General features: G+C 40.3%; 1 protein-coding gene and 1 long non-coding RNA gene across 3 annotated transcripts in view; one reads left to right on the forward strand and one right to left on the reverse strand.

Moving 5' to 3' along the window:
- The window catches only part of RIC1 (RIC1 homolog, RAB6A GEF complex partner 1), a 143,146-nt gene extending 137,078 nt beyond the window's left edge, over positions 1-6,068 (reverse strand). The window contains exon 1 of one of the 2 annotated variants that reach the window (XM_012454531.2): positions 5,709-6,068. In XM_012454531.2, the coding sequence (XP_012309954.1) occupies positions 5,709-5,852 (144 nt within the window). In that variant the 5' untranslated portion in view covers positions 5,853-6,068. The remainder of the gene's footprint in view (positions 1-5,708) is intronic. The other variant, XM_012454532.2, reaches the window with a different exon arrangement.
- The window catches only part of LOC105718735 (uncharacterized), a 164,599-nt gene continuing 145,982 nt past the window's right edge, over positions 5,486-24,102 (forward strand). The window contains exon 1 of the long non-coding RNA XR_001107811.2: positions 5,486-5,595. This is a non-coding gene — a long non-coding RNA (uncharacterized LOC105718735). The remainder of the gene's footprint in view (positions 5,596-24,102) is intronic.

Genomic DNA, 24,102 nt, shown 5'->3' on the forward strand with positions numbered 1-24,102 from the left:
AGAGGGATCAAAGACTTAAATGTAAACATGAAACCATAAAAATCCTAGAAGAAAACAGGGAGAACCACCCTGACATCCATTTTGACGATGGTATTTTAGATGACATCAAAAGCACAGGTGACAAAAGCAAAAATAAACAAGAAGGATTACATGAAGTTAAGTTATTGTACAGTAAACAGTCAACAAGATAAAAAAGCAACCTATGGACTAGAAGAAAATACTTGCAAACTGTACATCTGAAAGGTTGCTAATATCCAAGATATGTAAGGAACTCATACAACTCAGTAGCAAAACAAAAACAAGAAACCTAATTAAAGAATGGGCAAGAGATCTGAAGAGATGTTTTCCCAAGAAACAACCAATGGCCAATAGGTGCTTGATACACTAATCAGCAGGGAGATGCAAATCAAAACCATAAGGTATCATCTCACACCTGTTAGGATATCTAATATCAAAAAGTAAAATCATAACAAGTATTGGCAAAGATGTGAAGAAAAGGGATCCCCTCCCTGTACAATGTTGATGGGACTGCAAAAAGGTACAGTCATTATGGGAAACAGAGGTTCCTCAAACTAAAAACAGGACTACCATATGATCCAGCAATCCCACTTCTAGGTATATATGCAAAAAAATGGAAATCAGTGTCACAAAGAGGTATCTGCACTCTCTTATTCATTGCAGTATTATTCAAAGTAACCAAGATATGGAAACAACCTAAGAGTCAATAGATGAATGGCTAAAGAAAATGTAATACGCATATACATACACACATGAAATACTATCCAGTCTTTAAAAAACAAGGAAATCCTGCCATTTGCAACAACACGGATGAACCTTAAGGACATTATACTAGGTAAACAAGATACAAAACAACTGCATGATCTCATATATGGAATATAAAGATGTCAAACTCAAAGAAAGTAGAAGAGTGATTGCCAGGGTCTGTGAGGTGGGTAAAATGGGAGTATTTTGGTCAAAGGTTCAAATTTTCAGGTATAAGATGAAAACGTGGCCGGGCGCGGTGGCTCAAGCCTGTAATCCCAGCACTTTGGGAGGCCGAGGCGGGTGGATCACAAAGAGATCGAGACCATCCTGGTCAACATGGTGAAACCCCGTCTCTACTAATACAAAAAAAATTAGCTGGGCACGGTAGCGCGTGCCTGTAATCCCAGCTACTCAGGAGGCTGAGGCAGGAGAATTGCCTGAACCCAGGAGGCGGAGATTGCGGTGAGCCGAGATCGCGCCATTGCGCTCCAGCCTGGGTATCAAGAGCGGAACTCCGTCTCAAAAAAAAAAAAAAAAAAAAAAAAAAAGAAAACGTTCTGGGGACCTAATATACGGCACAGTAACTGTCATTAATAACGATATTTATTTCCATGATTAGCACATATTATATACTTGAAATTTGCTAAAAGTAGGTCTTAATCGTTCTCATCCCACATACAAAAAAAGAGGTAATTGTTTGAGATGGTGGATCTGTTAAGTAGCCTGACTGTGGTTATCAATTCACAGGGTAGATCCAAGTATCACACAGCACCCCTTAAATATATACAAGTTTTATTTGTCAATTATAACTCAAAACAAAGCTGGCAGTATTAGGGAGGCAGGAGATCATCGGAAAAATGAATACATCGTTATAGTAGGTAAAGTGACTCATAAAAGATTTCAACAGCAGTTAAAGGATGGATAATATTCTGACAGGCAGAGATAAGTCAAGACAGTATTCCAAGAAGGAAGTGTCTCTGATATCAAACTAAGGAGTTTGAACTTCATTAATCAACAGTGAACCCTAGAAGACTTCAGAGCAGTGAATATATAAAGATGTCTCTGGAGGCAGTGAGTAATACAACAGAGTTAAAAGGGTGAGAAATAGGAATGTCGGGAAAATACAGATACAAAAAATGGCCTTCCTGAGGTCACACAGTTAATCATATACCTGATCCAAAGCTTGGTTCTTTTGACATCTCATTGTTTTTCCCATGATTAGCATATACCAATGGGAACTAAGTTTTTGCTCAGGATTACTAAAAGACATAGAATTTATTTCATAAGCCGAGTAATTATTTGCCCATTTCAGCTTTTTATGAGCTACCTATAACAGTGGTAACTCACAAGATTTTCATTTATCATATTAACACACTAACATCTTGACACAGTTTACATATAACATGTCTCTTCATCCCTTTTATACACATCTATCTTTTACAGTTAGTGTTCAAAAATACTTCTGAACGTAATTTAAATATTTAAAGTCAGTGACCCGAAAAATGAGATATGACTATACATCTAATTTAGAATGGTTACATTCTAAGGTATCATTTTATATTCACATATACAGACTTTCATATTCAGTTAGACAGTATATTAAAGGAATTCTGAGCCCCCAGTACAAAATATAATTCATCTCACACCATACCTATGTCAATCATAACCTTCCTTATATAACAGTTTTATCCTCAAAGCTGAAACCTGTCCATTTACAATAACATTGGCAGAAATGTATCAATTACCCCCAATAAAGTTCTACCTCTACCACCCCAATCTAATCTACATATACTGAGCCTTTTTTAACACCTTTTTGGGGGTTCCAAAATATAATATTGGGGATCCAATATAAAAAAGCTAAGTGACTATCTACAGAGACTCTTCTGTTCATAAACAACACTATACTGTATTTCTCAAATTTGGGGTAGGAAATAATTCTGAAAAGATATGACTCTGTAACAGTGGAATTCCGAATACCCACTTAGGGTAGAGGACAGTAGTTGTAAGTAGTACATAAAAGCTACAAGACCCATAAAATGTAGTTAGTCTTAGAAATTTTAATATTTCCATCGTTTTATGAATCAACATTGTACACATACAACTTCCACAATTCTTCTGAACATTAAAACAACCAGCTTAGACTACTAAACACATGTCCCTTCCACAAGGCTAGTTGTCTCTTTAAAACATATCCCTCCTAAGAGAGCTTGATTTACTAAGTGAGCCTTAACAAAATTTCAAGTAAGCAAATCTTGTTTTATCCTCTCATCTTTTTGAACATGTTCCTCTGCTTTCAAATGCCCTCAAGCAGCTGTAAGACTTCAACTCTGTAAAACCCGTGAGATCTTCAAAATTCACTTTATTATAAAATTACTTGCTTCTACAGCCTCTCAAAAATCAAAGCTTTTATCAGCTCCATGAAAATTTTTAAACCAATTCACTCTAAATTATGGCAGTAAAACTGATAATAGCCCTTTAATTTACCTGTAGGCATTTTCACTTTTAAATGAAGTTTGTTAACCTAAATTTATTTTAACTTATATACTTTGAGAAAGTTTAGAAATTAGAAAATCAAAATGAAAACTTTCATACAGAGCAAGAAAGAGCATATCACAGGAAGAGAAGATTAGAAGATGAAGTCTAGCATATGTATCCCACTCACCTGGTCATGTAATCATACACCTTATAATCATCTGGTTCAATACCTGAATTTTTTTTTTTTTTTTTTTTTTTTTTTGAGATGGAGTGTCGCTCTATCGCCAGGCTGGAGTGCAGTTGCGCAATCTCGGCTCACTGCAACCTCCACCTCCCGGGTTCAAGCGATTCTCCTGCCTCAGCCTCCCAAGTAGGTGGGACTACAGGCACACCACTAATTTTTAGTACAGCTAATTTTTAGTACACACGGGGTTTCACCATGTTGGCCAGGATGGTCTCAATTTCTTGACCTCGTGAATACCTGGTTTTTTTAAGTGACAACAAAGCTGGTGTCCAGAGACCAAGGTTAACCACTCACACTACAGTACTATGCAGGCTCCTCTAAGGTATTCCTGCATTTCATTTCACTCTAGGGGTCTAAACCCATGGGTTCCCTATGGCCTAACTTTTGCACACTGGATCTTAGTATTAGTGGTCCCTGGACTTCTGTGAAAAAAGGAAGTTGCATGTGAGGAGGGAATTTCAAAGAAGAGTATAAATAATTTAAATTCCAAGACTGCCTTGGATTTGTAGATGTGGTATCTAACTCCAAAATCAAACAACAGATATTCACAATGTCCCTAAGAAAATTAAAGCAAATTTTTATGCTCCTCTTATGGGGGAATAAATGGTTTACAGGCTTCTGGTCAATTCATACGTCATACTGCTTACTTTTATTTAAAATTAAGTTAGGTCTGCCTATTGAAAGGTACAAAAGTTAAATTTTAGACGTAAACTCTAAATTTGTTATATGCAAAAGGAATTATGTACTAAATTCAAAAGACAATTTAAATTCAAGTTCTATTTTTTCTGGATGTGGTTTAAAGCTAATAGTTATATACACCTAAACAAATTAAACATTATTCAACTGGGTATACACTGTAAACGAATATCTCATTTAGGAACCAGATGATGTTCATATACATATATATTTACACGTTTATATATGTACACACATATATTCAAAAATAGAATCAAGAACTAGACAAAACAGTCATAGTGTTGGTATTACGATTTTATAGGTTTTTTTTCTGATTTGCATTTGAAAATTAGATCAGCCAAAACTTGATGGCAAATAGTCTGATTTACAGACCTACTATGACAGTCAAAGGAGACACCAGGTTACCCATCACTAAATCCCATCACCAGTTTTACCAGGGCTATGGGTGAGGACTGTCAAGGGCATTACAGGCAATCAAATAGTAATGCACAAAGATCTGGAGATTTTAAACTAAAACTAGTATTTCACAAAGATTTAATAAGGGCAAGGTCACAACCTATCTCCACACGGTCAAATTAACTTGGAAAGGAGAAAAAACTTCACTCTGACATCGACTGGTACTGCCTTCTTTGGGGAGGGAAAAGCAGCATCGTTATACTCTGAACTCTGTCGTTCTTATAGACAGATCTACAGCAGTGTTTGCAGAGAGTAGAGTATCCCATCCGCTACTTATTTTTTTCTCTTATCTACTCCGTAATTCAATACAAGAAAGAAAAAGATAACCAGGACTTAAAGAAAGCAAAAAAAATTCAGTTCCATGCTCCTCCCAAGCCTTATTATTTCCAGGTGTTATAACTGGGAGTTGCGCGGACAGATTTGAGTTCTACTTCCGCTCCTTTTTACCCCCCTATTCCAAAGAGTCCAAGAGCAGCAGCAAAGAAAAAGACCAGCTCGAAATGCGGAAGGGATGTTGGGGTTAAAGAGGGGAGTTAAATAACCTGACTTTTAGTGAAAAAAATAAAGAATTCAGGCTGTAGTTTCTAGAAATAAGTTCTTATAGGCCTGTAAAGTCTGGCGCTGGGTAAAGCCCAAGAGGCTTTTCCTAACTCGAAAACAACGACTTTTAAAGTAAGGGAGGGTTGGGGCACCACAGCAGCCGGATTTCTAATTGTGGAAAGTTTAAACAAATTTGTTCCTGGGGGAATGGGGGAAGGGAGGGAAGAGCAAGTCTGGGCTCGGCCGGGGAGCGTGCGGGGTCTGCACCGCGCGCGGTAGTCAGTCCGACGCCAGGAGGCGCAGGGATTTTCGGCAGCAGCGACTTTATCCATCCCGGACCGCAGGCTGGAGCATGTGCCCAGAGCCGGCGGGTACATGCGGCCAAGTCGGAGGAACCAAGACGCGGACGGCGAGGGCAGGTGGGTCTGGCAACAAGGGGCAGCGTTCCAGGGCTCCGGGTGGAAGTTGGGGGTGGGACGGCGCCGGGACGCCGGGGAGGCAGCGGCGAAAGGCGGCGGGCGGCTGTACTTACTCGGCTGTACCAGATGCTGAGGCGGGCCGCGGCCAGCACGGCGAAGAAAGCCCTCTGCGGGTCGGACTGAACGTGAAAAGGTGCCTCGGCCGGGCTCCCCAGAGGGCAAAGCAGCCTCTTGGGCCAGCCGCTCAAAAAATACATGGTCCGCACGGAGCCACTGGCGCCGGGGCCCAGGGTCCCTGGCCGCGTCCGTCACACACAGCGGCCCCGGGCTGGGTGCCCGCCTCCCACACCGCCACCGGCCGAGTGGGCGGCCGCGGTGGCGGCAGCTCCGGGCATCTGCCCGCTGGCCTGGCCGGACCGGGCCGACGCGATACTGCGCGACGAAGGCACCCCCGCGTTGACGGGGCCGAGTGTGGGGGAGGGAAGGGGAGGGTGAGTCGGGACAGAGAGAGGGCGGGAGGAGCGCGGAGGCCCGCCTCGGCCCCGCCCCTTCCTCAGGCCGCGCGGGCGTCACCACGCCGCGCCGCGTGGGTCGGGCCGGTTTGGCGGCGGGGGGGGTGGCTGGCGCGCGCGCTCTGGAGACTCCTGTCCTCCCCCGGCTGTTTCCTGAAGCTCCGCCCTAAGCCTTGCTCGGGGCCGCCGCGCTGCGTCGACACTCCAGCGTCGGCCCTGCCCTTGCTCCTCTCCCTAGCAATCTGCAGGGTTTTGCTGGGAGGATCTGGGCAACCGTTTGAGACTCCGAGGCAAGTGGGGCGAGTCCAGTGATAACGCAGCAGTGAGACGACTGGGCCTGTGGAACACGCCCTGGCCCGGCCAAATCGGACCTCCCTTCCGGATTGGCGGGGTCTCGGTAGGGGCGGGCCGGACGCCGGGTGGAGGGGAGCTGGAGTCACGTGACGCCCTGCGCGGATTCTTACTCTGGGCTGCCGGCAGCTGTGGCTGTGGTGGGCTGTAGGTGCTTTTACTTTGTGAGCGCCTTTCGTGCCGGGTTCTGCAGTTAGAGGTGATGATGAAGTTCCTACCTGTGTGGAGCTTACATCCCAAAGGGAGCTTTCATGTAATCTGTAAATAAACCACTCACCATGAAAGTATTGAGTTCTGTGTCTCCTGCCTTTCAGGAGTTCTAAATCTGTTTCTTTGGAATCCGTTTTGCATTTGTCTGCGCCTCTATCAACCAAACTTTAGATAAGAGGAGGCGGTCTCTTTCGTGCTGCAAAAGGCTTGGACTTAGTTTTAGAACTGGAAGGGACTGGTGATACCATAGGTCTATACTTAGCTTTTGGACCCCAGGTATCACCTTAACTATAACTTCGGATTGACCCAGTGGTAACCTCTGAATAGGAGAAGGGTCGAGGGGCTATGGTATGGAATGGGCGAAGAGGGAGTCTAGAATAGAAAGATTTGCTTCTTATTGTTTACCTTTTTTCGTACGGTTTGAATTGTTCCATGTGTTTGTATTTTTCTATTAAAAAGTCAGGTTTAAAAAAATGCGAACCCACATTAAAAAGTAGCCACATAGGTAGGGTGCAGTGGCTAACACCTGTAATCCCAGCATTTTGGGAGGCTGAGGCAGTCCTTGAGGTAAGGAGTAGAAGACCAGCCTAGCCAATATGGTGAAACCCGGTATCTACTGAATTACGGGCACCTGCCACCACGCCTGGCTACAAAAATTAACCGGGCGTGGTGGCAGATGTTTGCAATCCCAATTATTCGGGAGGCTAAGGCAAGAGAATAGCTTGAACCTGAGAGGCGGAGGTTGCAGTGAGCCAAGATCCCGCCACTCTTCCAGCCTGGGCAACAATGTGACAATGTCTCAAAGAAAAAAAAGTAGCAACATAAACAGAAAAAAAGGAAACAAAGTAACTTAATTCATATCAGATATAGCATTGTAGCTGTTATTCATAACAAAATATGTAACTTTCCATAATTTTTCTAAACATTCACTGTATTCCCTAAAAGGTTTTCATAGAACCCTAGATTCCTCAAATCAAAGTTGAAACTGCCTCACCGCTCACCAGCCTGTTGTGATCAGACTGTCTCCTTGGCGTCTACCTTCCCCCAGTTCAGCAAAGCAGCCTGGAACATAGTAAGCTGGAAATATTTGTCAGACAAACAGTGGATGAAACCCTGGTCCAGCTTAGCTACACCATTAGACAGGCCCAGAGAGGTTTCTTAACTTGCCAATATAAAATTGCAGAATAACAAAGTTGCATCATACTTTCATCTTACTCAGATTCAGTTATGCACTTGGCAGAAAGAGAGGAAATGAAAATGTTCTAGCGCAGCAATTCTGCTGGCAGTGTTACTGAATGTCTCAGCTCTCTCTCAGAGAGTCTTTGTTCTCCTGTGTCTCTTAAGTCTGTCATACCGTGCTCATGGGCAACTTAAGGAATTTCTAAGCAATTTTTATGGCGCTCAGTTTTAACCTTAATTGCTGACTTTAGAATCTAATTCTCCTGCCACACTCCTGTGTAGCATTTGAGATTCACAAAATAATTTCAAATGCATGTATTGATTTAATTGATAGTAAACGTTCAAGGTGGGTAATATCAGTGTGATGTTATTTTCACTTTCTTAAGTGAGGAAACAGGACAAGTGTGGTAGATGTGCCTGAAGTCACATGGCCTGAAAAGAACTGGTCTTCTTTTTACGAGTCCAATGTGCTTTTTTTTTAATTTAAGGTTTGGCCGGGTGTGGTGGTTCATGCCTGTAATTCCAGCACTTTGGGAGGCTGAGGCAGGCAGATCATGAAGTCAGGAGTTTGAGACCAGGCTGATCAATATGGAGAAACCCTGTCTCTACCAAAAAAAAAAAATACAAAAATTAGTTGGGTGTGGTGGCACACACCTGTAGTCCCAGCCACTCAGGAGACTGAGGCAGGAGAATCACTTGAACCTGGGAGGCGGAGGTTGTAGTGAGCCGAAATCACGCCATTGCACTCCATCCTGGGCGGCAAAGTGAGACTTCATCTCAAAAAAAATTAAGGTTATGGCAACCCTGCATCAAGCATGTCTATTGGTGCCGTTATTCCAACAGCATATGGTCTTTAGACTGGGCTGAACTAAATTGTAATTGCTCTGGACAGTGAGTAGGAGAGGGAGAAAACCTCTAGGTCCTTCTCCCTGGGAGGGGAGGAAATGAAATATCTGACTCTCCAAAACCCAGTACTTGAGAGTTCCCCCATCGTGAAAAAAATGTTATTGACTGGATTTTTCAACTTTCTCTCCCCCACCCCCACCCCAGCTCTGTGGCCCAGGCTGGAGTGGAGTGGTGCAATCTCAGCTCACTGCAGCCTCCGCCTCCTGGGTTCAAGTGATTCTCATGCCTCAGCCTCCTGAGTAGCTGGGACCACAGGTGTGCACCATGCCCGGCTAGTTTTTGTATTTTTAGTAGAGACAGGGTTTCAACATGTTGGCCAGACTAGTCTCTAACTCCTGGCCTCAAGTGATCCCCCAGCCTTGGCCTCCCGAAGTGCTGGGATAACAGGTGTGAACCACCATGCCTGGCTTCAACTTTCAAATATCATATTTTAACTTTATTTTGTAAAATATACTAACAATTCCCATGCCTTAGGCCTTCCTTCTCCTCCTTTTTCTACCCATTTCCCCCACCACCCTGGTCAAAATTTTTGGATTCTGTTGTAAGATCAAGCTGATAAAAGTTATTAAGGGGCTGGGCAGGGTAATCACGCCTGTAATCCCAGCACTTTCAGTACTTACACACCTGTAATCCCAAAGTGGGCAGATCACTTGAGCCCAGGAGTTTGAGACCAGCCTGGGGAACATGGCAAAACCTTGTCTCTACAAAAGATTAGCCGGGTGCTGTGGCATACGCCTGTGGTCCCAACTCTCCTGCCTCTTGAGGCTAAGGCAGGAGAATTGCTTGAGGCTGGGAGGCAGAGGTAGCAGTGAGCCGAGATTGTGCCGTTGTACTTTCACATGGCTGACAGGAGTGAAATCTTGTCTCAAAAAAAGGTGCATGTTTTCATCTACGAAACTTAAAAACTTTTTAAATTACAAGAAATAGTGTTGGTAAGTGTGCATGTAAGAAACAGAGGTACAGTTATACACTCTTGAGGGGAGTATAATTTGGTGCAGTTTTTTTAAATCGAAGGTTTGTGGTAACCCTGTGTTGAGCAAGTCTGTTGGCACCATTTTTTCCAATAGCATATGCTCACTTCATGGCTCTGTATCACATTTTGGTAATTTTTAAATATTTGAAACTGTTATTAGCATATCTGTTATGATGGTCTGTGATCAGTGGTCTTTGATGTGAGCATATGCTCACTTCATGGCTCTGTATCACATTTTGGTAATTTTTAAATATTTGAAACTATTATTAGCATATCTGTTATGATGGTCTGTGATCAGTGGTCTTTGATGTGAGCATATGCTCACTTCCTGGCTCTGTATCACATTTTGGTAATTTAAATATTTGAAACTTTTTTCTAATCAGCGTATCTGTTATGACAGTCTGTGATCAGTGGTCTTTGTACTTATTTTGGGGTTTCATATACCACATCTATGTAAGATGGAGAATTTAGGCAATAAATGTGTGTGTTCTGACTGTTCAGTCGACTGGCAATTCCTCTGTCTCTTTCCCTCTCTTTGGGCCTCCTTATCCCCTGAAATGCAACAATATTGAAATTAGGCCTATGAGTAACCCAACAGTCGCCTTTAAGTGTTCAAGTGAAAGTAAGAATCCCTGTCTCTCACTTTAAATAAAAAGCTAGAAATGATAAAAGTAAGTGAGGAAGGCATGTTGAAAGTCAAGATAGACCAAAAGCTAGGCCTCTTGTGCCAGTTAGCCAAGTTATGAATGCAAAGAAGAAAAACTTCTTAAAGGAAATTAAAAGTGCTACTCCAGAGAACATAGGAATGATAAAGCAAAACAGCCTTGTTGCTGACCTGGAGAAAGTTTTAATGGTCTGGGTAGAAGATCAAGCAAGCCACAACATTCCCTTAAACCAGACACAGTGCCTCATGTCTGTAATCTCAGCACCTTGAAAGGCTGAGGCAGGAGGATCACTTGAGGCCAAGACTTTGAGACCAGCCTGGGCAATATGGCAAGACCCCATGTCTTTAAAGAAAAAATGTTTTCATTAGCCAGGTGTGGTGGTGTGCACCTGTAGTCCTAGCTACTTGGGAGGCTGAGGCAAGGGGCTCACTTGAGCCCAGGAGTTCCAGATTACAATGAGCTATCATTGCACCATCGTTGCACCACTGCACTCTAACCTGGGTGACAGAGTGAGACCCTGTCTCTAAAATAAAGCAAAAACTGCCTTTAAAAAGCATTCCCTTAAGCCAAAGCCTAGGCCAGAGCAATGTCCTAGTTCTCAATTCTGTGAAGTCTAAGAGAGGTAAGTAAACTGCAGAAGAAAAGTTTGAAGCTAGCAGAGGTTAGTTAATGAGGTTTACCAAAAGAAGCTGTGTCCATAACATAAAAGGGCAAGATGAAGTAGCAAGTGCTGACGTAGACACTACAGCAGGTTATCCAGAAGATGTAGCTAAGACGTTTGATGAAGGTGACTAAACAACAGATCTTCAATGTAGACAAAACAGTCTTCTATTGGAATAAGATGCCATCTAGGACTTTCATAGCTAGAGAGGAAAAGTCAATGCTTGGCTTCAGAGCTTCAAAGGATAGGCTGACTCTCTTGTTAGTAGCCAATAAAGCTGATGGCTTTTTAAGTGGAAGCTCATTTACCATTCCTAGAATCCTAGGGCCCTTAAGAATTATGCCAAGTCTATTCTGCCTGTGCTCTACAAATGGAACAGTAAAGCATGGATGATAGCACATCTGTTTACAGTATGGTTTACTGAATATTTTAAGCCCTTGTTGAGAACTACTACTTGGAATGAAAGAATCCTTTCAAACTTTTACTATTCATTGACAATGCATCTAGTCATCCAAGACCTCTGATGAAGACATACAAGGAGATTAATGCTGTTTCCTTGCCTGCTAATGCAATATTCATTCATTAGCCCATGGACCAAGGAGTAATTTTGGCTTTTAAATTGTATTATTTAAGAAATATCTTTCATAAGGCTAGAGCTGCTATACAGTGATTCCTCTAATGGATCTGAGCAAAGTAAATCTAAAACCTTCTGGAAAGGGGGTGGGTGCAGTGGCTCACACCTGTAATCCCAGCACTTTGGGAGGCCAAGGCGGCGGATCACCTGAGGTCAGGAGTTCAAGACCAGTCTGGCCAACATGGTGAAACCCTGTCTGTATTTAAAAATACAAAAATTTGGCAGGATGTGGTGGCAGGCACCTGTAATCCCAGCTACTTGGGAGGCTAGAATCATTTGAACCTGGAAGGCAGAGGTTGCAGTGAGCCCAGATCATGCCACTGCACTCCAGCCTGGGCAACAAGAGCAAAACTCTGTCTCAAAAAAAAAAAAAAAAAAAAAAACCAAAAAATTAGCCAGGCATGGTGGCACACACTTATGGTCCCAGCTATTGGGGAGGCTGAGGCACAAGGACCACTTGAACCTGGAAGGCAGAAGTTGGAGTGAGCAAGATTGCACCACTGCACTCCAGCCTGGGCAATAGAGTAAGACTTCATCTTAAATAAATAAATAAATAAAACTTTCTGGAAAGGATTCATCAGTCTAGATGCCATTAATAACTTTCATGATTAATAGAAGGATGTCAAAATGTCAGTATTAACAGGAATTTGGAAGAAGTTGCTTCTAATCCTTATGAGTGACTTTGAGGGGTTCAAGACTTCATGTAGGAAGTCACTTCAGAAGTGATAGGAATAGCAAGAGAAATAGAATTAGAAGCAGAGCCTAAAGATGTAATTGAATTGCTACAATCTCATGATAAAACTTTAATAGATGAACAGTTGCTTCTTATTGTTTAGCAAAGAAAGTGGTTTCTTGAGATGGACTCTTCACCTAGTTAAGATGCTATGAACATTGATAAAATGACAATGTAAGCTTAGTTGATAAAGCAGTGAAAGGATTTGAGAGGATTGACTCCAATTTTGAAAGAACTTCTACTATGGTTTAAATGCTATCAAACACTATCACATGCTACAGAAAAATTCTTCGTGAAAAGAAGAGTTCATCAATGCATCAAAGTTTATTGTTTTCTTACTTTAAGAAATTGCAGGCCGGGCACCGTGGCTCACACCTGTAATCTCAGCACTTTGGAAGTCTGAGGCGGGCAGATCACGAGGTCAGAAGATCGAGACCATCCTGGCCAACATGGTGAAACTCCATCTCTACTAAAAATACAAAAAGTTAGCTGGGCGTGGTGGCATGCGCCTGTAGTCCCTTGGGAGGCTAAGGCAGGAGAATCGCTTAAACCTGGGAAGCAGAGGCTAAAGTAAGCCAAGATTGTACCACTGCACTCCAGCCTGGCAACAGAGTGAGACTTCATCTCAAAAAAAAAAAAATTGCAACAGCCACTACAGCCTTCAGCAACTACCTCACTGATCAGTCAGCAGCCATCAGCATGGGACAAGACCCTCCATCAGCAAAAAGATTACTATTTGCTGGAAGCTCTGAAGATCATTAGCACTTTTTTTTTTTTTTTTTTTTTTTTTTTTTTGAGATTTAGTCTCGCTCTGTCACCCAGGCTGGAGTGCAATGGTGTGATCTCAGCTCACTGCAACCTCCACCTCCCAGGTTCAAGTGATTCTTCTGCCTCAGCCTCCCAAGTAGCTGGGATTACAGGTGTGTGCCACCATGCCTGGCTAATTTTTGTATTTTTAGTAGAGATGGAGTTTCACCATGTTGGCCAGGCTTGTCTTGAACTCCTGACCTCAGGTGATCTTCCTGCCTCAGCCTCCCTAAGTACTGGGATTATAGGCACAAGGTACCACGTCCAGCTGTAATAAAGTATTTTCTAAATTAAGGTATATACAATTTTTAGACATAATGCTATTATACATTGAATAGATGACAGAATTGTCTAAACATAACTTTTATAAGCACTGGGAAACCAAAAAATTTGTGTGACTCATTTTATTGCAATGTTAACTTTATTGGGGTGGTCTGAAACCAAGCCTGCAATATTTCTGAAGTATGTCTGTACTTCTTTCCTATGATTATTTTCTAAGGAAATAAACACTGAAGTTGTATCTAAGAGGGAATATTCTAAATGTCCCCAAAAGACATTAATTACTGTCCTTCCTTACACCTGATTATTTAGCAAAAATAAAAGGTTATATTGAGGAAGATTATTTAATCATATGGAAGTATATTTACTATATATTATGAAGTAATGAAAACAGATTAAAGAGAGTATGAAAAATATGATCTCATGTTTCTGAAATGATAGTATATATGTGCCTAGAGAAAATGGGAAAATGCAATTATAGGTGCTTTTTATGTTCTTCTTTGGGATTTTGGATCTTCCATATTGTCTATAATGAATACATGTTACTTTTGTGATGATAATAAAGTTATTTTTAAAAGTTAAATTGCTCATGATTAATAGTATCCCGTTTGTTCTGCTTTAAGTAGGACCTTGCAGAACTGGCAAGTCAAAGGGAGTGATGTAATGTGGCACTTCTGGCATAGTCCCAAGCCTAGTGAGAAAAAGATTAGGAGAAAAGGTACCCTAAGTCACTAGACTAAAAGTAGGCCCTGTGTACTTTTGTACATATTCACAGGCTTCTGATGGAGCTGTGGTTGGATTTTGGGTCTGAGCATACCACTCTCAATGTTTGGGGACCTCTGTAAGAACCTACAATAATGTCCACTGAAAATGGTACTAATTTCATTAATGACTCTTTAATATACTTTTAACATTCAACCTTATTACACTTTTATCATGTGAACTGATGTATTTGTTTCTGGACTAGCTTTTTTTTTTTTTTTTTTTGAAATGGAGTCTTGTTCTGTCACCCAGGCTGGAGTGCAGTGGTGTGATTTGCTTACTGCAACCTTCACCTCCCAAGTTTCAGCGATTCTCCTGCCTCAGCCTTCTGGGTAGCTGGGATTACAGGCATGTGCTACCATGCCCGGCTAATTTTTGTATTTTGAGTAGAGATGGGGTTCCACCATGTTGGCCAGGCTGGTCTTGAACGCCTGACCTCAGGTAATCCAACCGCCTTGGCCTCTCACAGTGGTAGGATTACAGGTGTGAGCCACTGTGCCCAGCCGGGGCTGGACTCTTGATTGTCATTTGTCCTTTCTGAAAGTAAGTAATATCTCAGCTGAATTGATAGGATGTCTGGGTTTTACTTCAAAATAATCTGGGGGTGAGTGAAATGCATATGAAGCAAAATTGGCATGAGTTGATTTTCTTTGAAGCTGAGTGATGAGTACAGTCCTGTACCATGTAACGATGTTTCAGTCAGTGGCAGCCTGCATTTAGAATGCTCGTCCCATTAAATTATAATGCAGCCGAAAAATTCGTTTTACCTGGTGACATCATACTGTCATAATGCAATGTATTACTCGTGTTTGTGGTGATGCCTGTGTAAACAAACTATTACACTGCCAGTTATATAAAAGTGTAGCACATATAGTTATATATAGTATATAATAATAATAATAACAAATGACTATGTCACTTTATGTATTTACTATACTATTTATCATTATTTCAGAGTGTATACCTTCTACTTAAAAAATAAACTGTAAAACAACTTTAGGCAGGTCCTTCAGGGAGGTATTCCAGAGAAAGCTATTGTTGTAGGATGTGAAACCTCTATGTGTGTTATTGCCCCTAAAGAACTTTCAGTGGGAGGCACATTGTGATGGCTCACGTCTGTATTCCCTGCCCTTTGGGAGGCCAAGGTGAGAGGATCACTTGAGGCAGGAGTTCAAGACCAGCCTGAACATAGCAAGACCCTATCTCTACAAAACAGTTTTTAAACTAGCCGGGCATGGTGGCACATGCCTGTAGTTGTAGATACTTGGAAGGTTAAGGCGGGAGTATCACTTGAGCCCAGGAATTCCAGGTTGCAGTGAGCTTTAATTGTGCCACTGCACTCCAGCCTGTGTGACAGAGCGAGACCCTGTCAAAAAACAAAAAACAAAAAAAGAACTTTCAATGGAATAAGATGTGGAGGTGGAAGTCAGTAATATTGATAACCCTGACCCCATATAAGCCTAGGCTACTGTATATGTTTGTGTTTTAGTTTTTCACAAAAATGATTTAAAAGTTTTAAAAAACAGGCTGGGTGTGGTGACTCATGCCTATAATCCCAACACTTTGGGAGGCCAAGGTGGGTGGGTCACTTGAAGCCAGGAGTTCAAGAACAGGCTGGCCAACATAGCGAAACCCTATCTCTACAAAAAATACAAAAATTAGCTGGGGATGGTGGCACATGTCTGTAATCACAGCTACTCGGGAGGCTGAGGTATGAGAGTCACTTGAACCCGGGAGGTGGAGGTTGCAATGAGCTGAGATCACACCACTGCACTCCAGCCTGGGTTACAGAGCGAGACTCTGCCTCAATAAAAATAAAATAAAAATAAAAATGGATAAGAGCTTATGGAATAAGAATATAAAGAAAGAAAATATTTTTGTGCAGTGTACAATGTATTTGTGTTTTAAGCTAAGTGTTTTACAAGAGTTTAAAAGTTTAAAGAATTGTAAAGTTTATAAAGTAAAATTACAGTAAGCTAAGGTTAATTTATTATTGAAGAAAGAAAAGATTGTAAATAAATTTATTGTAACCTAAGTGTACAGTGTTTATAACGTCTACAGTGGGGTACAAGAATATCCTGGGCCTTCATATTCACTTACCACTTACTCGCTGACACCCAGAGCAGCTTCCAGTTTTGCAAGCTCCATTCATAGTAAGTGCCTTGTATGAGTGTATCATTTTTTATCTTTTATACCGTATTTTACTGTAACTTTCCTATGTTTAGATATGCAGATATTTATTGCATTTTAATTGCCTATAGCATTCAGTACAGTAACATGCTGTACAGGTATGTAGCCTAGTAGCAATATGTTATATCATATTGTCTAGGTATGTAGCAGACTACAACATCTAGGTTGGTGTAGACTCTTTGTTTACACAGTGACGAAATTGTCTAACAATGCATTTCTCAGAATATATCCTTGTCATTAGGTAATACATGACTGTACTTAGGAATTCACCGTGTCATCTGCTTCACTTTAGTATATGGTTGACATTTTAAATAATAAAAAGTGTAAACAAATTTAAGTTAAAAAACATGTCAGTAACTGGTCATATGTGATTAACCAATCTACTTCATCTACATTCTCCTCATAGTCCATAGTGTTAAGTGTTAGTTCAAAGCATTTAATCAACCTTAAAGGCAGGATGACTTATTATTAATAAGCCTTAATGGATCTAAATGAGACTTTCTGGGCTGGAGCATTAGTACAAACTGGAAAATAAAGTGAAGCAGCTTACTGTTCCTAACTAAGCAAAATGGGAAGGGTCACTATTTTGCTCTTTACTAGTCTTTTTAGAAATGAAAAACTGGTTGCAAACAGAATTGATTACACATAAATTAGCCAACAGTAACAATTGCGTTTGACCATGTCCCAATCAGTTCTCTAGTATAAAAAAGTCATATCTGCATTTTCAGTATGTATTGTTTACTAAGATGGCAAGAGAAGTTGGAAAAAGACATTTTTAACTCTGTGATTCAGAGATTTCCACCCTAATCTCTATTCAGACAATTATGCCTTCAATAATTTGGTCAAAATTTCATATTCATTGTGTTAGTCTATTAATCTCCTGTATGTATCAGTGAGTTTAGAGTCAAATTCATTACTCAGTCGTGACAAACTTTTTCATCTAGCAGAACTGAAACTCTGTACCCATGAAACACGAAGTTCCCTTTCCTCCTTCTCCCCAGACCCTAATAACCATCATTCTACTTTCTGTTTCTATAAATTTGACTACTTTAGATATCTCATTAAGTAGAATCACACAGTTGTCTTTTCGTGCTTGGCTTATTTCACTTAGCATAATGCCCTGAAGGTCTATTAATGTTGTAGCATGTGACAGGATATCTTTCCTTTTAAAGATTGAACAAAATTTCATTGCATGTGTATACCACATTTTGTTAATCCATTCATCCATCCATGGATATTTGAGTTGCTTCCACCTCTTGGCTATTGTAAATAGTGATGTGATGAACATGGGTGTGCAAATATCTTTTAGAGACCCTACTTTCAATTCTTTTGGATATATACCCAGAAGTGGGATTCCTGAATCATATGGTACTTCTACTTTTCAAACGTTTAGGAACTTCCATACTCTTTTCCATAGTGATTGCACCATTTTACAATCCCACAGTATGGTTTAGTTTGCATTTCTCTGGTGATTAGTGATGTTGAGCATTTTTTCATATACTTATTGGCCATTTGTATATCACTTTTGGAGAAATGTTATTACCTTTGATACACTGTCACATCAGGAGATCTGCATAAAAGGGCAAAGCTCAAGAGCAAATCCTTAAATTCTGGGGGATATAATTTCAAATTCTCTGTCAAGTTTGAATGTGGTTATTCCTTATATTAAAAGAGTTATAAGAATCTTACCAGTATTACCTCTTAGTCAAAATGGGCCTTATACACCTCCAGTCTAATCTCCTGACCCAACAAGAATATAAGTGGATTTCATAGGGTAAATTTACATATGTTTCAGACATAGAAATCATTTATAAAAACTATTAAGAGTTGATATAAAAGGAATATATCTCTGAAACTGAACAACCAATACACTTGAATGTAAGTACTTGAAAAGAGATATGGAAAAATGGCTGCCAAATATCTCTCAAAATGCATTAATTATTGTCTTTATTGTCCTTTATTTTAAAAAAATGAGAAGAACAGCTATATTTGCAGTCTTCTCCATAAAATATGAATTTTTTTCTTTTCTTAGCACTTTCTAATTTTTATTTTATCATCAAAAAAATAGTAAGAACTATTTTAAAAATTGTTAATTTGTTATCAAGGAGATCAGTTTTCCCAAAGTGTGGTCCAGTCACCAGCATCAGAATTGTCTAGGGATACATTTAAAATATAGATTCCTTGGCCAAGTCCCAGGCTTTCTGAATCAGGATTCCTTGATGGTATGGCCCAAGAATTAGCATTTTAAACAAATATCCAAGATGATACTCATGCATATTAATAAGGTTGACAAAGAGTTCATTAGGAGTAAAAAGAAAAGTGTCCTGTGTGTACTTTGAATATGGTCTGGAATCTCTGTACTCAACCTCCTATCAGTTTATAAACGAATCAAAAAGTGGACTGGATTCCTGGAAGATGTGGCCATGATCCCTCCTAAGGCAGATCTGAATTTTCTTAATTTCCTAATGAGAAAACTGTCTAAGGATGTAAACATTGTGCTGTGGAAAGACCAACTAGTGGAAGTGAACTTGAGTCATTCAATAGCAATTATGGGCAAGTTAAGCCTGGCCAACTAGCCCCTGCTGATCATCTTCATATTGCTCTGCTAGCCCTAAGTTACCTTTAACCATTTTTTACCTGTAGGTGGAAATGTTAATATCTGTTGTACCAGGTTGTTGTTATTTATTTATTCAGAGACAGAGTCTTGCTCTGCCGCCCAGGCTAGAGTGCAGTGGCGGGATCTTGGCTCACTGCAACATCTGGCTCTTAGGTTAAAGTGATTCTCCTGCCTTAGCCTCCTGAGTAGCTGAGATTACAGGCACCCGCAACTGTGCCCAGCTAATTTTTGTATTTTTTAGTAGAGACAGGGTTTCACCATCTTGGCCAGGCTGGTCTCAAACTCCTGACCTCGTGATCCACCCGCATTGGCCGCCCAACAGGTTGTTATTTTTTTAAGTGCTAGAAACCAGGTGCTGGGATTAATCTGTGCCATTAGTGGTATATTGTGGATTAGTCACAAAGAAGAACTTTGTGTCTAATGATTGGTACTGTTACGTAAATAATAACTAGCATTTATTCTGCCCTTATGTACTAGATATTCATCTAAGTATTTTACATTATTTAATTGTTATCCTCTCAACAATCACATGAGATACATACTATCCCCATTTACAGATGAGGAAATTGGGGCTTAGAGAAGTTCAAGGCTCATAGTGCTGGGAAGTGATGGAGTCAAAATTTGAACCCAGAATCCCCAAGCTTATCAACTTCACTATACCATCTTTTTCCACCAACTTATTTTCTCACCAACTAAATGTACATAATAATTTATGTCAGCCTGTCTTATTAACTAAAATTTTCAACTCCTATTTGTTCTTACCCAATCTTTCATACATAAAAATTACTTTGCTAAAGAAATGAAAGGAATCAGTATTTTCACATTTACCTGGAGAATAATATCTTTCGTATCTTAACAATAATTTATCTAAAGGGTCATGTGAATTCTTGAAAATAAGCAGTTCTAGATCTTTCTGTGACATACATCCATAGATGTAAAAGTAAGAGAAGGAAGAAGGAATCACATCACCAAGGTGTGATATTGAAGGCTATAAATAAATCAGAGTTAACATTTAATAATAGAATCATATTTTAACAATATTTTGTTTTCTTTTTCATTTTCTTTTTTTTGAAGGGGGTAAGGAGAGGAGGGACTGGGGATGAAGAGTAAGGGAGGGAGAAGACAACTCCACATTTTAACAACATTAACCCATCCAAACCATTTAATATATTATATACCAAAGGCAGAATCTCCTTATACCCTAGTCAGTTTCTCAGGATGCCCAGTGTAATGTGCTATAGACTCTTACTGTCCACAGTTCCCTAGGAGTTAATTGTTTTCTTATCTTATGCTGCCACTACATGTTGTTGCTTTCCATTAGAAGGGAATCTGCTTCCGTAGGACTTGGAAGGAAGCTAAGTGTCCCAACATCTCCCCTAACTGGGCATCTCTCTAACTCCAAGCAAACACGGTATTCTTGAAGGTTTTCTGAGGATTCCTCTGTGGTAAAGACAAAAATGTTTGCATGAATGGCAAGACTCCCTCCATATTTTTATCTTGGCCAGTAAGGGAAAACATGGGTTTAAATCAGCTGTATATGTGGATTAGAAAACAAAGTTGGCCATTGCCTGTATATACTTTGTTATTGAATCCGTGTTCTTTCATGATCAAGCAGATTAAAAAAAAACAAAACAGTTTACCTGTTAATGTTTGTTAAAAAGCAGTGAGGGGTGGCCGGGTGTGGTGGTTCATGACTGTAATCTCAGCATTTTGAGAGGCCGAGGAGGGCAGATCACTTGAGCTCAGGAGTTCAAGATCAGCCTGACCAACATGGTGAAACCCCATCTCTACTGAAAATACAAAAATTAGCTGGGCATAATGCTGCATGCCTGTAGTCCCAGCTATTCACGAGGCTGAGCCGGAAGAATTGCCTGAACATGGGAGACAGAGGTTGCAGTGAGCCAAGAATGCACCACTACACTGCAGCCTGGGTCACAGAGCGAGACTCCTGTCTCAAAAAAAAAAAAAAAAAGCAGCAGGGGGTTTTCCAACTCTATAACTGAAATCTCTGGTGAAAGCACTGTTTGACTGGAATGTGGTGAGCATATTGGGAGTCTTCAAGACCCAATGAATGGGAATTGGGTGCTAAGATACTCTAAAGATTATCTCAAAATATTTGGTTATTGCTCATACAGTTTCCTCTTGTGGTTGAAGTATTCAGAAGAAGAAATGTCATCTTACAACTTTATTTTCCTGTCTGAATCTACGGATTTTATAAACAATAATGGGCAGTTCTAAGTTTGTTCATGAATGCATTAATAACAATACACCATGTCAAATCTTCCAAAACCAATTTATTTCAGATTATTATAACAACCATATAAATTTTAACTGTTATGTCTCAGGCAAAACTCAGTTAATACAGACATGAAGTTGAGTATATAAAATCAAAGACAGGTATTCAAATGTGTAAATGCAATTGGGTTTTGTTGTTGTTTTGAGTCTCACTCTGTTGCCCAGGCTGGAGTGCAGTGGTGCAACCTCTGCCTCCTGGGTTCAAGCAATTCTCGTGCCTCAGCCTCTGGAGTAGCTGGGATTACAGACATCCACCATCATGCCTGGCTAATTTTTATATTTTGGGTAGAGATGCGATTTCACCACATTGGCCAAGCTAGTCTCAAACTCCTGGCCTCAAGCGATCTGCCCAGCCTTGGCCACCCAAAGTGCTGGGATTACAGGGGTAAGCCACCATGCCTGGCCTAAATGCAATAGTTAACAATTTACAATACCATTAACCTTAACAAGGCAAGATTTCCCCCATGTCCATGTTAATCCCTGAAAATTTGGGCACCACTGGATGTTCAGTTAATCAGTAAAGACAATAGAGTCACAAGTTAAGAAATGATCCTTTAAGTGTAGTAAAAGTGGTCTAAAAGAGCCTCATTCAGTTTAAGTTAGCATGAAATATGGTACATAGTATTACTACATTCAGGCCATATGGGTAAGTTATACATACTCCAAAAGTATATATGTATATTTTGTCTTTCATTTACTTATGACTATTTACTCAATGTTCTATTTATAACATGTTGGCATTTTGTTTCATTGTTCCAGTTATGAATGGTTGCATTTTCTGGAATCTCTTACTTCTTATTAAACTTGGGCAAATATAGTATACATTTGAAAAGAACAGAGCAAAAGAGAACTTCTGAAAGAAACTCCATCCAATCAAGCAGTTAAAGAACCATCCAGTATGTCAATATTCAATAATCTCCCAAAACCTTTGTCTCCTGTCTCACAGCGACACTGTCAGCTTCAATAACAGTAAACCATCATCAGAGGCTTCATCTTAGAGACTGCAACCCCATGCTCTCTTTCCAGCATTGCCTCATCTGCTCCAATTGGGTCCCCCTTCTTCATAGGTCCACCTTTTCTTTGCTCTTTGTCTTAGTTTTGGTTCCCCTGGAAGCCATACCCTAAGACATTAATATGTCATATACAAGTAGCTTATTTGAGTAGTGATCTCAGGAAATGCGGGCAAGGGAAGTGAGGGAAGGCAATCAATGAAGGGCGTGTTTTCAAGTGGGTTAGTACTGTGGATAATGGATTTAATCCCTCTGGAAAATTTTGGGTACCAGTGTAAAATTCATGCCTCTGAGTTATTCTACCAGAGTAGCAAAGGAGCTGAAGTATTTATATCCCAACTCCTGTCAATAGTTAGTTAAAGGCTGCACTTAAGGCATTACATCTCCACAAAACTATGCTCACACCTGGCGCTCCAGCTACCAGAGAAGGCCATTAAGCAAGATGGTGCAGCTGCTGGCACTTGATAAGGCTCAGGAGACATGGGCAGGGCACCAACCATATCTGCTACACTGCTGAGATCCCAATCTAGTACACTAAGTAAGACACATGATTAAAAGTCAGGGATTACAAAATAGGAAAGAAGATCAAAGGCTGTGGAGTCAGACTGATTGATTTCAAAACCTGATTTCTTAACCTCTCTAAGCTTCAAAATTCCATAGAGGATTGTTATGGGGATTGAATAATATAATCCATGTAAAAGTATCCAGTACTGTGACTAGCACATAATACATATTCCCAAAAATGCTAGTTAATAATATTAACACCTGATCCCCTCATAAGACATAAAACTGAACAGGACCTACTTTGTTCTCTGGCCAGATTGCCCTCCAGTCTTGCTACTGGCACAGCTTTTACACTGTTGTCAGTGAGTAGAACCGATGAAACGACTGGGCCTCAGTTCAAGTAGTCATCGAGACATGGCAAGATGGGGCCCTGAGTTATCATCAATGCAGAGTGGGTTGCTTTAAGCTGCATGGGGCTCTATAAAGCTCAGAAGAGTAGGTGGATCTCCCAAGGAAGGGGTAGGTTCTAGAGCAAGCCCACCTGGTGGTTCAACTTAACTTCTTCACACTATTTTCCTACCCAGCCACTCAGACAGTCTTTAATTTTTTTAATGTTTATGAGAAAAAGTAAGGGAGAAAAGAACTGCTACTTATCCTTCTCAATATCAAGTTCTAACACAGCAACATAACTGCCCTTTCAATAAGCAAAGTATTTTTGGAATTCCTTAGTTCAAGTGAAATTACATGGTTCACATGCTTGAGGCATTTTTTTCCAAATGTTTTTCATTCCCAGTCAGTAAAGACCAGACTTTTGGAAAAACTCAAACTTTTATGAAAGCTTAGCTATGCAGGATATAAAAGCTGGGTGGGTCCACTTTGATTTTGTTTTGTTGCTAACTATTTATACTTAACTGACAGCAAGAACAGATTTTTGGAGGAGAATGCAAAGGGTGTGGAGAGGCCCATGACACCACATAAAGACTCTAACAAAAGAAAACTTAAAGAAGAAAATTTACCATATTTCCAAACAGCAGAAAATATTTTCAATTTTTAATATAGTACCTGAGGTAAATATATAGAAACTTTATTTCAGGACAATATGATATTTTTCTAAATCACTGATCATGAAGACTACAGTTGAAACCCAATTTTAAAAAAACATTTAGCCACAAATATTTATAGACCCCTAATAAAAGTGTTGCCTTCCCTTGGAAAACCA

The sequence above is a fragment of the Aotus nancymaae genome, unplaced genomic scaffold (assembly GCF_030222135.1).
Source record: "Aotus nancymaae isolate 86718 unplaced genomic scaffold, 86718_ANA_hifiasm-v0.15.2.pri h1tg000041l, whole genome shotgun sequence".
In the NCBI taxonomy this organism is placed as follows: domain Eukaryota; kingdom Metazoa; phylum Chordata; class Mammalia; order Primates; family Aotidae; genus Aotus; species Aotus nancymaae.